General features: G+C 37.2%; 1 protein-coding gene across 2 annotated transcripts in view; it reads left to right on the forward strand.

Annotated features, from left to right (window-relative positions):
* The window catches only part of SHOC1 (shortage in chiasmata 1), a 60,427-nt gene that overhangs the window by 24,986 nt on the left and 21,275 nt on the right, over positions 1 to 14,166 (forward strand). Inside the window, exons 10-16 of one of the 2 annotated variants that reach the window (XM_058672745.1) lie at positions 108 to 199; positions 1,745 to 1,906; positions 4,614 to 5,021; positions 7,865 to 7,993; positions 8,824 to 9,000; positions 11,644 to 11,748; positions 13,457 to 13,635. In XM_058672745.1, coding sequence (XP_058528728.1) covers positions 108 to 199; positions 1,745 to 1,906; positions 4,614 to 5,021; positions 7,865 to 7,993; positions 8,824 to 9,000; positions 11,644 to 11,748; positions 13,457 to 13,635 — 1,252 coding nt within the window. Of the gene's footprint in view, positions 1 to 104; positions 200 to 1,744; positions 1,907 to 4,613; positions 5,022 to 7,864; positions 7,994 to 8,823; positions 9,001 to 11,643; positions 11,749 to 13,456; positions 13,636 to 14,166 lie in introns of both variants that reach the window. The other variant, XM_058672744.1, reaches the window with a different exon arrangement.

Consider the following 14,166-nt stretch of genomic DNA (forward strand, 5'->3'; position numbering starts at 1 on the left):
TTTTGAATGTGGAAAAGTCTTGGAAAAATATTTTTCTTAAAATTTTATCATGCAAAGAAAAAAAAACTTCATTATCAGTGTGTTTAACATTAATCTCTTTTTAGTAGCTCGCTTACTACTGAAGAATCAGCTAAGAAATGCTCAATGGTGGAGCCACCAGAAAGATGCCCAAGCTCTTCAGACACACTCATGCTTGCTGGTAAAGAGTGATTGCTTTTGAATGGTGAATAAGAAGCACAGGTGAAAAGGTGCAATCAGAAAAATATGGGAAAACATTTTTTCTCTGACCATTTCTTAATGTAGAGTATAATGCATCTCAAAGTTAAACGATCTCTCAAAAGGAAGATACGACAAGGTCTTAATTTTGCTGAATTATTTGCATTTATATTTTTCTGGGTTTCTGGATAATTCATACATGTACAGGGAAAAAAGAAGAAAAAATAAAGGTAATACATCAAGCAGTCCCTTACGTATAGTTTGTATTTGCAAGTTTTTAACTTGGTTATAAACTTAAAATGTCCACATAGCTAATGTTAAAAAATAAGGATAAAATTCTTGGCTTTCTAAGAATTTCAAATAAGTGTATTTAAAAATATTTTAACCAGGTGTATTTACAGTTTAACCAAATAGTTTTTAGTTGAATGTAAAATTCTCATGTGTACTTAAAATATATCTGAATAAGTTAGACTCTTTTTTGTGTCTTAGCTACTCTGTTGTGGAAATGGAACATTAAGTAAAATGTTCTTGAAAAAAATTTTAAAGAATTACTAAGTTGCATTTAAAAACCAAAACCAAAATGAAAACAAGAACCCTGGGAAGCAAGTAAACACCAAAGCTGACTTCCACTCCATAGGTTTCTGCCAGCCCCAGAAACCTTGAATTTCAGTTCCTCAGTATGTTATTATTTATCCCTGTGTAGGCTAAAAGGTAATTATCAGAGATCTGTGTGCCACAGTATTCAATATTGTGCTCATAAAATTTAAATAAATGTTTTCTTACTTAGACTAACTATAATGAATTGGAATTTCTAACTGAATAAATCTCATAACCAAAATATTGCTTTTATTTTAATTTGAAAGGCAAATTATACACAGGGAGAGGTCTTCCATCTGCCGGTCTACTCCCCAGATGGGTACAAAGGCCAAAGCTGAGCCAGGATCTAAGAGATTATTCTGGGTCTTTCACCTGGATGCAGGGCCCAATGACTTGAGTCTCCACTGCTTTCCTAGCCCATAAGCAGGGGACTGGATCACAAATAGAGAAGTTGGGAACTGAACTGGCACCCATACGAGATGCTGGCTCCATAGTCAAAGGACTAGCTAGCTAAGTCACTGCACTGACCCCCAAAATATAGTTAAATATATTAATTTGTAATCAAAAGTGGTCAAATAAAATAATGGCTTATTTTTCCTATTAAATGTAAAATAATTAACTTCTTGATAGTTATAGTTTTTAAAAATTCTTTGTGACTTTTATTGTCATATGGCTTGACTTTTTTTTTTTACAGATATCAGTATCTTAAAAACAAATGACCACTATAACTTCAAGTTTTATCTTTTTGTAACGTGAAAATAGTCCATAATGAAATCCTACGGTGGTTCTTTTTATTGTGTTTTTTGTTTTATTTGCCTTGTGAGCTATTTCTGGCTATTTGTTTTTTGGTTATTTGTTTTAAGCACCATTGTTTGTGAGTACAACAATCAGTGTTCAGTTACATATTTTAAAAATATGCTTTCTATTCAAGAACACTTTGCAGCTGAGCCTGGAAAGGCAGAGTGCTGGGAGAAAGCAAGTCTGACTCAAAACCAGACAGAAACTTTGGAAAACCCAGACATGCCTTTATGTCATGATCCCAGTGACACCGAAATGGATATGCTTTTGCCAGAAAACATTGTTCAAATAGAATGTAAGTGCATAATATTAAATTTGACTTAAAGATTTTCAGGATGAAAAGAACAAACAACAACAAAAAAACAAAACAAAAACAGTAGCCTCTGTGTTTGCTGTCCTGCAGCAAATGACTTGCATGGAGAAGATAATAACACGCGTGGACTAGCATCAGATTTTTGTTAAATTTAATTTCATTTCATTACACAGTTCCATACGCTCTGGGACTCCCCCAATCCCTCCCCATGTCCTCCCCCCATGTTGGATTCCTCCACCTTGTTGCAGTGTCACAGTTCAAATCCAGTCATGATTCCTTCATTGCAAGCATATACCATGCATAGAGTCCAGCATCTTATTGTCCAGATAAATTCAACAGTTTCTTTAGGAGACCCTGGTCTGAAAGTAGAGCTGGCAGAATATCATCCCCTCCAATGAAAAGCCACAACATAACTTCAACAACAGTTTACAGCATTGTGGAGTTAATTGACATGGTATTGAGTGACCAATATGTTAAAATGCAAGTTCTTAGCCACATCCTGTGACTACTTCATTGACATTTCAATTTTAGTTTATATACAACTGGCTGCTATACCCCTTAAAATGACTATAGGGTACTATTCAGCTGTCTCATGTCTATTTTCATTTTTATATTTAGCAGTTTATAGTATTGAAGCATAATTTTTACTGAACTTGGTGAATTTTAGGATAGTCCAAACTGGCTTGTACCTTTAACAAGGCATAGCATCAGATTTTAAAAGAGGTTGTCGCATAGGAATCAGGGTGGCTTGAGGCATTTACATTTCAACAGCAAGAGGCAGTCCCCTAATACACAATCTGTTCCTCTAGCAGGTTCCTTTCCTAAATCTGTTAACCTGTGGATTAAGGAAGCTCCTGTCTATTCATTCCCATATTAACTGCTCCTGGGATGCTCCTGGAGGAATTTCTGCTAGCTCTGGCTCCACACTGGCAGATTTACAATGTGCTGGTATATATATATATATATATATATATATATTGAATTATGTGGTACAATTTCGTATATACTGGAATTACCCCCCCAAACTCCCCCCCCGACATATTTTCCAATTTTGCTACAATGGTATAGTCCTTTGTAAGGAATCATAATTCCATCAGTCTCTTATTTAATGTACCCCGACATTGCTGGTATAGCCAGTATCAGACAGTCCAGTATCCCATTGTCTACACATTTCCAACAGCTTCATTGGGAATCCATCTTTTGTTTGGAAGCAGGGATGCATGTTGTATTATGCCCTCACATCTGGATATGGTAGACCGCAGTACTGCATTACACCACCACCACTTCCCTCTCTGGCCTGTTACCTAAGAGCTGGATTGTAAGTGATACAGCCAAAACTCAAACTACTGCTCATATAAAGTGACAGCATCGCAAATGGAGGTTTAATATACTACGCCATGGCATCAACCCCTATTTTATACATTTTTTTAAAAACAAAACTTTGGCGGGGACCAGTAATGGGGCCAGCATCCTATATGGATGTCAGACCTGCTCTGGCTGCTGCACTTCCTATCCAGCTGCCGGCTTATGGCTTGGGAAAGGAGCAGAGGATGGCCCAAGACCTTCGGCCCTTGCACCCATGTGGGAGAGCTGTAGAAAGATTCTACTGCCTGGCTTCGGATCAGCCCAGCTCTGGTAGTTGTGGCCATTTGAGGAGTATACCAGCAGATGGAAGATATCTCTCTCTCTCAGGAAGAGATCCTCCATCTGCTGGTACAACTCCTAAACTGCCAGAAACAGCCTCAGCTGGACCAGGCTGGAACCAAGATGCTAGAACTCAAAGCGATCCTTTCGTATAGTTAGGAATTCCAGAACTTGAGGTATCACTTGCTACCTCTTAGTGTATAGACTAAAGGAAGTTGAAATTAGAAGGGGATCCAGAACCTGTATGGAATACAAGCATTCCAATTTAGGTCTTAAGCACTGTGCCAAATGCCCATTTTGGCATTTTTTTAATTAGGTTGATTTTTTTTTAAGATTTATTTATTTTTATTGCAAAGTCAGATATACAGAGAGGAGGAGAGACAGGAAAATCTTCTGTCGATGTTTCACTCCCCAAGTAAGCTCAACAGCTGGTGCTTTGCAGATCCGAACCCAGGAGCCAGGAACTTCCTCCAGGTCTCCAACGCGGGTGCAGGGTCCCAAGACTTTGGGCCGTCCTCGACTGCCTTCCCAGACCACAAGCAGGGAGCTGCATGGGAAGTGGAGCCACCGGGATTAAAACTTGCACCCATATAGGATCCTGGAGCATTCAAGGCAAGGACTTGAGCCACTAGGCCACTGTGCCAGGCCCAATTAGGTTGATTTTTAAATATTGTATTTATATATTTTGGATACAGTTCTTTGTCAAATTTTGTGTTTCATGTGGGTTTTTTTTTCATTCTTTTGCTTTTTTGTCATATATGTTTTTGACTTTTAGTACAAATGTAAACTGTGTAACAACAGGGCTTATCTTTAATTTTTTTGCTTTTTAATCTGGTTTTATATAACAGGAAAAAAGGATCTAAATTTTTATCCTTTTAGAAATTTATTTTATTCAGACTAACATTTAAAAAAAATAGGAAATAAAGTACTCCTAAGGATCAAATCCTATTAATAAAAACATGCAACTAATAGTTATCCCAATCAAATGCTTGTTTAGGCATGGAGATAATTTAAGGTTTTTTGTTTGTTTGTTTTCTGTTTTCAGCATGTCTAGAGAATAAAAGTTGTTCATCACCTACTATACTTAATAATGAGAAATCTACAAATGTTCATTTTTCACCTCCACAAAATAGTCCACCTATGGCAGAAGTGACAGAAATATGTTTTCCTGATGGTTTTGTCTCTACTCAAATACCAACAAAAGAAGAAACACCAAAGAATGATCAAGAGCTAGTTGATGGAATAATCCATGAAAATGAAAATAACGATCTCTTTGAACTTGAGTGCATAGGACCATCTACTGAATTATCTTCAAGAATTAGCAAAGCACCTTGTGAGCACCATAAAGAGTGGGATAAATGTTTGGACCCTCTAAGCGATTTTATTATGCTGAGAAATAAACATATGACTTGTACATCAAGAACTGAAGTCACAAACAATGACGAAAAAGAGGGTGGGTAATTTCATAATATTTTGGTATTAATGTGGTAAGTTCAAGGACTTAGTATGTAATTTATCACAGAAGTCAGAAAATTCTTCTAAATGAGATTGCATATTTTTCACAATAAATCTCATTAATTTGATATTTCTTTTTTTTTAAAAGATTTATTCATTTTATTACAGCCAGATATACACAGAGGAGGAGAGACAGAGAGGAAGATCTTCCGTCCGATGATTCACTCCCCAAGTGAGCTGCAACAGGCTGGTGCTGTGCCGATTCGAAGCCGGGAACCTGGAACCTCTTCCGGGTCTCCCATGCGGGTGCAGGGTCCCAATGCATTGGGCCGTCCTCAACTGCTTTCCCAGGCCACAAGCAGGGAGCTGGATGGGAAGTGGAGCTGCCGGGATTAGAACCGGCGCCCATATGGGATCCCGGTGCATTAAAGGCGAGGACTTTAGCCGCTAGGCCACGCTGCCAGGCCCAATTTGATATTTCTTATAAATATATAGATTGGTCTGAATATGGAAATGTGTTTTCCAAGAATTTTAAGGATGTATTCGAATTTGTATTGGAAGGCACTCTGTATAAAACTTGTTGTCTACAACTGACCTATCAATATTCCTGATCCTTCTAATTTTTGTTGATTATACTGCCATTCTTTATTACCTTTTAATTGAAACTCCTTTTTCAGTGATTTAACTTATTTTTGAGTATACACTTTAGGACTTTTTGCCCATTTATGTGATCAAGAGTATGGCTTTCTGTCCTATGTAACACTGAGAGACACAAGATTGAAACATAGTAGAACCTTTTGAAAATCTGCTTAACGTTATATTGCTTTCTCATTCAGTATAGTTTTCACAGCAAAATATTTGGTGAAAATACGGAATATTATATAAACATGTTTACAGATATTCACCTTACATTTCTATGGAATAGTTTGATCACCTTATTACTTACTTTAGTAGGTTAGTGTAACTGAGATCCCTCTAACCAGTATTTGCAATATAAGCTTAACTTCTAAATAAAAGAATGAGTAAAATACAAAAGATTGTAATTGTGCTACAAAAATGGAAATTTTAAAAAGGACTTGTTATTCTTGGGTTGGTTAATATTTTCAAATTCTGTTCATCCATAAAATAGAAGATTCCATGCCAAAAGTAATACTGATACGCTCTTCTGGTTGTCATGCTTGTGGTAATGTCTTTTAATAGTTGTATTAGTGACAGAAAATGATGGAAAACTGTGAGAAAGTGGGAAAAACAGAAAGAATGTTTTCAAGTAAAAGAAATATACGGGCCCGGCAGCGTGGCCTAGCGGCTAAAGTCCTCGCCTTGAAAGCCCCGGGATCCCATATGGGCGCCGGTTCTAATCCCGGCAGCTCCACTTCCCATCCAGCTCCCTGCTTGTGGCCTGGGAAAGCAGTTGAGGACGGCCCAATGCATTGGGACCCTGCACCCGCATGGGAGACCCGGAAGAGGTTCCAGGTTCCCGGTTTTGGATCGGCGTGCATCGGCCTGTTGCAGCTCACTTGGGGAGTGAATCATCGGACGGAAGATCTTCCTCTCTGTCTCTCCTCCTCTGTGTATATCTGGCTGTAATAAAATGAATAAATCTTTTTTAAAAAAAGAAATATACATTCATTTACAAAAGCGCTAAAGAAATATTAATGTTAGATGGGAATGCTTCAGTACCCCTTATATTTCTTCAATTACTATTACGTCCCTAGCCTCCTTGCCCCGTTATACATTCTTTCCTAAGGGATGGAAAGACTTACCTACTGTAGATTTGAAAATAATTTGGGAGTAACTTTGTGGAACTGAGCAGCCCAGAAGGAACAGGCATCCTTTACTGCTCTGTGTCATGATTCTTTTCCAAATAGAAAATCTTATCTCAGTCCAGCATATTCTGGGACTTGGTAGGGGATTCTTTTATTTACTTACCAAGCTCATTTGACTTTCAAACTAAACTCTGTTCTCTAGTTAGTCTTTATTAACAATAATAGTAACATTCTGGTATTTATTTTACTTCTTGTTTTATTTTACAGTTGATTCAGGAGCAAAAAATGTTATAATTTACTATGTACCTCAAAATTTCCAAAAATTATTATCATTTGTTCATATATAATCCAATTGTTTAGTTAATTGAGAGAATTAGATGGAAATCATAATTCAGTTTTATATATTCATTTTAGTTTTTAGTTTTTAAACATGTTAAAATGTTTTAAGATGATGTTTCTCAAGTTATCTTGTAATTATATATTGATGGGCAACATTGCTATATAATTAAACAGAATTTAAAAAATATATTTATATATATACACACACGCATGCATATCCTACCAAAGAACTATAACTAACATATATTGAGTACGCTGTGCCAGGGAATTACATTTAGGGAATTGCATTACTCTAAATTACATTTAGAGATAAATGTGATATTGATGCTGACCTTGAGTGGCTTATGGTATAGCATAGTGGGCCACATCTGCAAATAAGTCATTTCCATATGATGTGAGAAGTGCCAGAGAGAGGCATACACAGAGTACTAAAGGATCAGATAGAAAGGGCGTTGTGTTGGCCTGGCGTAAGGCGGTTATTCCATCAGCTTTCTAGTAGAGGGTGTCTGGGAGCTGAAGGTGAGTAGTGGGAACGTGAGACCGAGCAGGTTTGAGCAGAGGGGATGATGTAGTAGCCAGCTGAAGAGTAAATGAAGGTCACAGAAAACCGAAATAGATACTTATTACTGATGTGTCGGGGTAAAGAAATGTAATAGCTGTGATCATATTTTAGAAGATAGTAAGGTAAAGCAACATCAAGTTTTCCCTTACCCATCTACATTTATTATTTTATTAGAATTTCAAGATAAAGAAGAATATTCATTGCCTCTTCAGGAAAAAAGTCCTATTGTCTCTGCTGATAAAACCCCTGAGAACCTAATTCCAAAATGGGGAGTAGATAATGTCATTGAAATTCAAGCATCAGGTATGCTACATGCTTTTAAAATGTGTTTGGAGTTATTTGATCTGAAAGCCCTGTCAGATATCCAGGACAGATCTTATTTTCTACGTAGTTTTCTTTGTGTAAAATATTTCTTCATTCCACTCCTTCTTTCAGGTTTCTTTTCAGATTGAGAATACCGTGTGCATTTCTTCTGCCCCTGCTCTTTGCCCTTATGTACTCTGTCATTTCTTCTTTGGTTTAAACTGCTGCTCTTTCTCTCTCTGTAACAGAGAAAAACCTGTGGATTGGGACTCCTCCGGCTGGAGGGAGTTCAGCCTGGAGAATGAACTGCTCACGGCTGCCCCCTCTGTTCTAGTCCACAGTCTCAGAGTGACATCAAGAAGTCGCTACCAGTTTCTCCACTTAATGTTTCTGTTTTTGCTGCAGAGAATACTCTGACTTGCAAAGCATGATCTGCTTAAGAGCAGCATGTTTTCGTTAAAATCAGTAAGGAACTGATGACACTAATCCTCCAGTATCCTTTTATCCTTTCAGTTCAATTTTTTTTGCTGTGTCAATGATTATTCAAAAACTGTGGTTATCTTACCCTGACACTTCCTAAATGCCATGCTACTTATTGAATAAATTATTTGTAATAAATAAGATAATCATAAAACCATTTAACTCTATAATGATTATTTGTTTTGTAAGTTTATCGTAAATATCGCAAAAATAAGTCTGTTAATTCATCATTTTTAACTCAGCAAAGAATTTGTATAAATTTTCTTAAAGTAACATACTCAGATGTTTTTATCAAAAAAGAGCGTATCGTCATAATGAAAACACTGTTTTTAATATTTTTATTTCTGTAGAGAGTCAGTGCCAAGCATACTGTCTTCTAGAAGCTGCAGCTGCTCCTGTCTTGAAAAAGCTTGCGTGCCTCTGGCCTCTCCCTGTCACTAATTGGAAATTTGCCACTGTCACTTTTGATGAAACAAGGTTCTTCTTAAAGGAACAAGAAAAAATAATAAATGATGCTGTTCACCAAGGTGAGGTCAAATCAGAGTCACAGTTTTTAAAATTAAGTGTCTATGGTTCATTCTATCAAGTTGGTAAAAATTGAGTATAGAAGATACAGACATTAGCTATGGAAAGAAGTTACTGTAAATTTAACTTACTCTGGTTCCCTAAACCAAAACTGGAGGATAAACTGAGCAGAAAAGGGTAAGAAATATTATCTGGCATTGTTTCTTAGTATGTTGCAAATAAACATATATATCTTATCAAAATCCTATAACAGAAACTAGTTAACCTATCATTTTTATAATCTGAACTATTTGGTCCCCTCTTGAAAGAGGAGTAAAAATATCTGTTTTTAAGATTTTTTTTTCTTTTGGCAAAGATGAAATAAAATGGACTGGGGTTATTTAACAACAAAAGACAGAAACCATTTAAGATTATAGACATCAGACAATGAGGGACAGTGGTTCCTGATCCTGGGAAACAAGTAGATGAGCCCTACCTATACCTAGATTACTGACTTGGAAGAGTTGCCAAGCCATGATACAGGGAAAATGCCTAAGGCAGAGTCCAGTGGGTAGACTGACTTTGAAGAAACAAAGCGAGAGTCTGAAGGAATCGAATTGGGTATGGTTTAAGACTAGAATATAAGAGAGCAGACAGCCTCACATAGACAATCCTAGAGATGTGCACATGAACTCAAGTATTCTGCAGAGAACTGATCAAAGAATATACGTGAGGACACTGCCTGTGGCTGGGGAAGTAAATCATTTAAAGAATTAGAGGGAATACTGTGTCACAGTCACACAAGCCAGGGGATAATACATGTTCCCACTAGCTGGACTGGAAACGCTCATAACTCATCAGGTTGAAACAGATACCTACAAAAGTCTTGCCTTAGAGGTAGGGAGTAATTGTCCATAGATTTAGCATGTTCTGAAGCTGCCTAACATATGATAAAAGCAAGACCCAAAAAATCTGTTTCCAAGGAACTAACTTTGTTTTGCATATGGTAACAAAGCTTTAGAGCCTTCATGTGAAAAATACATAGTTTACCAAGGAAATTTTACCAGGAAAATATCTGCAATATCTGGATATTTTACCAAGGAAATATCTGCAGTGTCTGGTATCCAGTTAGTTTAGCTCTCACACAGAGAGTCAGGAAAATCAGCTTATAATGAGAACAAATCAAAACAAGCCCAGGGGCGCAGCATGATGTGTCAGTGGCTAAATCCTCACTATGCACGCATAAGGATCTCATATGGGTGCCGGTTTGTCCCGGTTTCTCAAATTCCCATCCAGCTCCCTGCTTGTGGCCTGGGAAAACAGTTGAGGGCGGCCCAAGTCATTGGGACCCTGCACCTGCATGGGAGACCCAGAAGAAGCTCCTGGCTCCTGGCTTTGGATCAGCTCAGCTATGGCCATTGAGGACACTTGGGGAGTGAACCAGCTGATGAAAGATCTTTCTCTCCTTCTGTCTGCAAATCTGCCTTTCAAATAAAAAGTAAATCTTAAAAAAAAAAAAATAACAGAACTAACGAAGGTAGCAGAGTTATCTGAAAATGACAGTGGCACTTCGTCCAGGCCCTAAAATAGGGCATAAAGGAAACTCAGCACTTGTTCAGTGGGAGTTTGAAATCTGAGCTCCTTCTCCAATCTTGCAACTACCATTTACTTTTCAGAGTCCTCAGATATTCTTCCATGTGTTCTATGCCACTGATAATTGCTCAGACATGACACAGTGTGCTTAGTCTATGTTATCTGGAGCATAATTGATTTTATTTATTTAGACATTTATTTGAGAGGGATGGAGGAGAGAAAGAGAGAGTGAATGAAAGAATGCTACCATCTGTTGGTTTACTTCTCTAGTGCTCACAGTGATTAGGGCCTGGCCAGCTGGAACCTGAGATAGGAATTCAATACAGGTGTCTCGGTAGGTGGCAGAGACCCAGTGCTGCACCCATCACCTGGCTTTTCCCAGGGTGACATTAGTAGGAAGCTGGAGTTGGGAGCAAAGTTGGAGCTGAAACCCAGGCATTCTGTTATGGGATGCAGGTGTCCCATTCAGCATCTTAACTCCTAGACCAAATGCTCATCTCTTGGTTTCAGAAAGCTCTGAAACTGCATAGGACACGATAATCAGGCAATTTGCCTATTCTTATGAATGTATCTTTTGTTTGAATCATATCTTTGGAAAATATCCCCAGGTTCACACCTCCAATTGAAAGTATTTTAATGCAGTGTTCTTCTATTCTTGTCTTAACCGACTGCAAAATTATGAATTTAATTTCCTTTTTGTTTCATAGCTAATAATCTTTGAACTTTTCCCAACAATAGAAATAATCATTGGAAACAACAGGGCAGGAACTCTAAGGTTAGCTGTCTGTATTTGAATGCCAGTTCCACCTTTTACTCACTAGTTGACCTTGAACTCTTAGTAACCTCAGTAAGACTGTTGGTATTTGCTCATTCATAAGATGACACTCATAATGAATTCTCCTTATAAGATTATTTTTGTAGATTAAATCAAATAAGCAGTTTGTATACAGCCTGGAATCTACTGAGCACTCATTAATAAATGTTACTTATTATTACTAAGCAGATTTTGATATATTTGCATATATACAAAACTAATACATGGCCTATGTTTTTAAATATTTTTGCTGCTTTAGGTACAAATGATGAAAGAGAAATGACGTTCAAGTACGCTGCTGTCTTGCACCTTCTGGTAACTACTAGGGATGTGCTTCTAACGTGCAGCTTAGACACAGCATTAGGTTGGTAGGGGAAATCTTACTTCCTCCTTTCTATTGACACATTTCATCTGAAATAATTTTTCTGAAAAAGATATGTCTAATATAATTGTCTATTATAAACTTTTTGGCATAATATAGCAAAATACACACTTTTTTGCTTATCTTTGTTAAGAGAAATTGTCTTTACAACCATAATCATCTAGAAAAGTAAGTTCAGGATTCAATAATGTAGGTTTGAATTAGAGAATCTTAATGGCTGTTAGCAGTTTTGATTGCATAATCATTATCATGTACCACTTTTTTTTATATGCGCTGCCAAAATGAGGACATGATGGACTATTTAATGTGTGGTTTGACATTTTGCTGCTATACACATTTCAGGTTCTCCTTTCATGTTTGTAGTTCTGATTCTTTGTTAGATAAAATACAACTAAATTATAAAGAGTATGATCTTTCACTTTTATTTGTAGCATACGTTAATATTCTTAAATAACAAAATCAAACTTTGGATCATAGCAGAAATTTTGAAAATTTGGGGGATTTTTCCCAATGTATCCAAACAAATTAATATATGTTTTACCGTATTGTTACTTGAATTCCCTATTGCAGGATTCTTTATATTCATTTTATGATGATATGCTTGTGAGGTTGTGTTTTATGATTTAGAGTTTCCAGAACTTATTTCAAATAATTAAAGTAAATACTTTTCCTCTGATGTAAAACTCAAGAAGCTTTTTTCAAATTTATGACCCTGATATATCACTGAATTTTTAATTTTTTAGGATTTTTTTGGAAACAATTTACATGGTTGAGACGGGTGGTTAGAGTAGGGAGGAACAGGTATAGGAAAATATGGGTGGAATGAATTTGTTTTTCCTCCTGTGTCTGCAGGAGAGGAGAGGGAGGGGGCCATCCTTGTTGTCAAATTAAATCACCATCTGAGATGTGGGGACAGTCATTTGGTGATGCCTTGGGGACTCTGATGAGGAATAGTGTGCCTAGGGTGTTACTTGAATGGTTTTGATAGTAATGAGAAGTTGTCTCGTTGTTCCAGGGTTGAAAACAATCTTTCCAAGGTCTGTTGGTTGAGAAAATTCACCTTAGTGCATCTACACACCCAGAAACATGCTGTCCAACATGTTCTGCTTTCCATTCCCTGACAAGGCAGTTGATGTGTCTTGCTGACCTAGATGAGCTAGCTGTCATATCCCCCATGTGCATCTGGGCACACTGACCACTGCACAGGCATAAGCAACTGAAGGGCCAGTTCCCAATACATGCTGTCCAAGGTTGGATCACACATCCTGTGATTTTCCCTGTGGCTGGGGCTGAGTCAACTGGTCTAGTTAGGGAGGCCCACAAGAAACCTCAACTAGGGTGACCTCACTCAGACTTGACTCAGGTGTGGCAGCCAGTGCAGGGTCAAGTGCAGTCTGTTCCCTGCAATGCATAAACCAGTGAATGCAGCTACCTGCCTGGTCTGTTCCACCCCAGGCCAGTATCTCACGTGAACCAGTGGGTGCTGGTGTCCAGCCCAGCAAGCTTGCCACAGACCTGATCTTCACGTCTACCAGTAGGTGGCGCAGCCTAGTAGTATCTTTAATTAAAATCATAAAATATTAAATAAAATTTTAACAGTTGCTGTTACGACTCATTTTCTTTTTATATCTTTACCATGCATTTTCTCAACAAAAAGGCTTATGATTTTTTCATGATTTTGCTGTAACAGGATATTTGTCAAATGCAAAAGATGTCTACAGAAGTATTGTGGGCTCTTGTTTGGATGACATTTGGAGACAGCTGGACATTGTACAGTTTACTAATGACAAAAAGTCTGAAGTTAACTACAGAATACAGGAATTGCAATGTCAGATTTTAAACTGGATGCAAGATCAACAGCAAATTAAGGTTAGGTATTGGGATAATGCAGATAAACATAACCAGTTTAAATAAGAAACCTATGTCAGATAAAATTTTGCGTTTCAGTTTGAAATGATGAGGATGTCTGTACTATTTGGTCACTTGACAGTTTTCTCCTTATGTAAGGGAACAAAATAGAATTTAGGTGCAGGAAAAGGATAATTGGCATCATTATTCGTGTTTCTTAATTTAGACAATATTTCTCTTTCTATTCTTTTTTTTTTATGGATTAGTTCTTTAGCTGTCAAGAATTTTATCTGGTGCCTCATATACTTCCAAGAACATGTATAGAGAGAATTACAGCAATTTATTTTTGGTTCTTGAGCCAGCAACTCATATGTATCACTTAGTTTATATTGGTGTACTGCAAGTCATTTGACCTGCTGTGTCAAGCATCTTTATGTTATGTTAATGAACATTTTGAGAAAATGCTTTTTAAACATCAAACAGAAAGGCATTTCAATTTGCTTATACTAAATCTAGATATAAACTTTTGCGACCGTTTTCACCTTTTTTCTC

Source organism: Ochotona princeps, chromosome 14 (genome assembly GCF_030435755.1).
Source record: "Ochotona princeps isolate mOchPri1 chromosome 14, mOchPri1.hap1, whole genome shotgun sequence".
NCBI classification, from domain to species: domain Eukaryota; kingdom Metazoa; phylum Chordata; class Mammalia; order Lagomorpha; family Ochotonidae; genus Ochotona; species Ochotona princeps.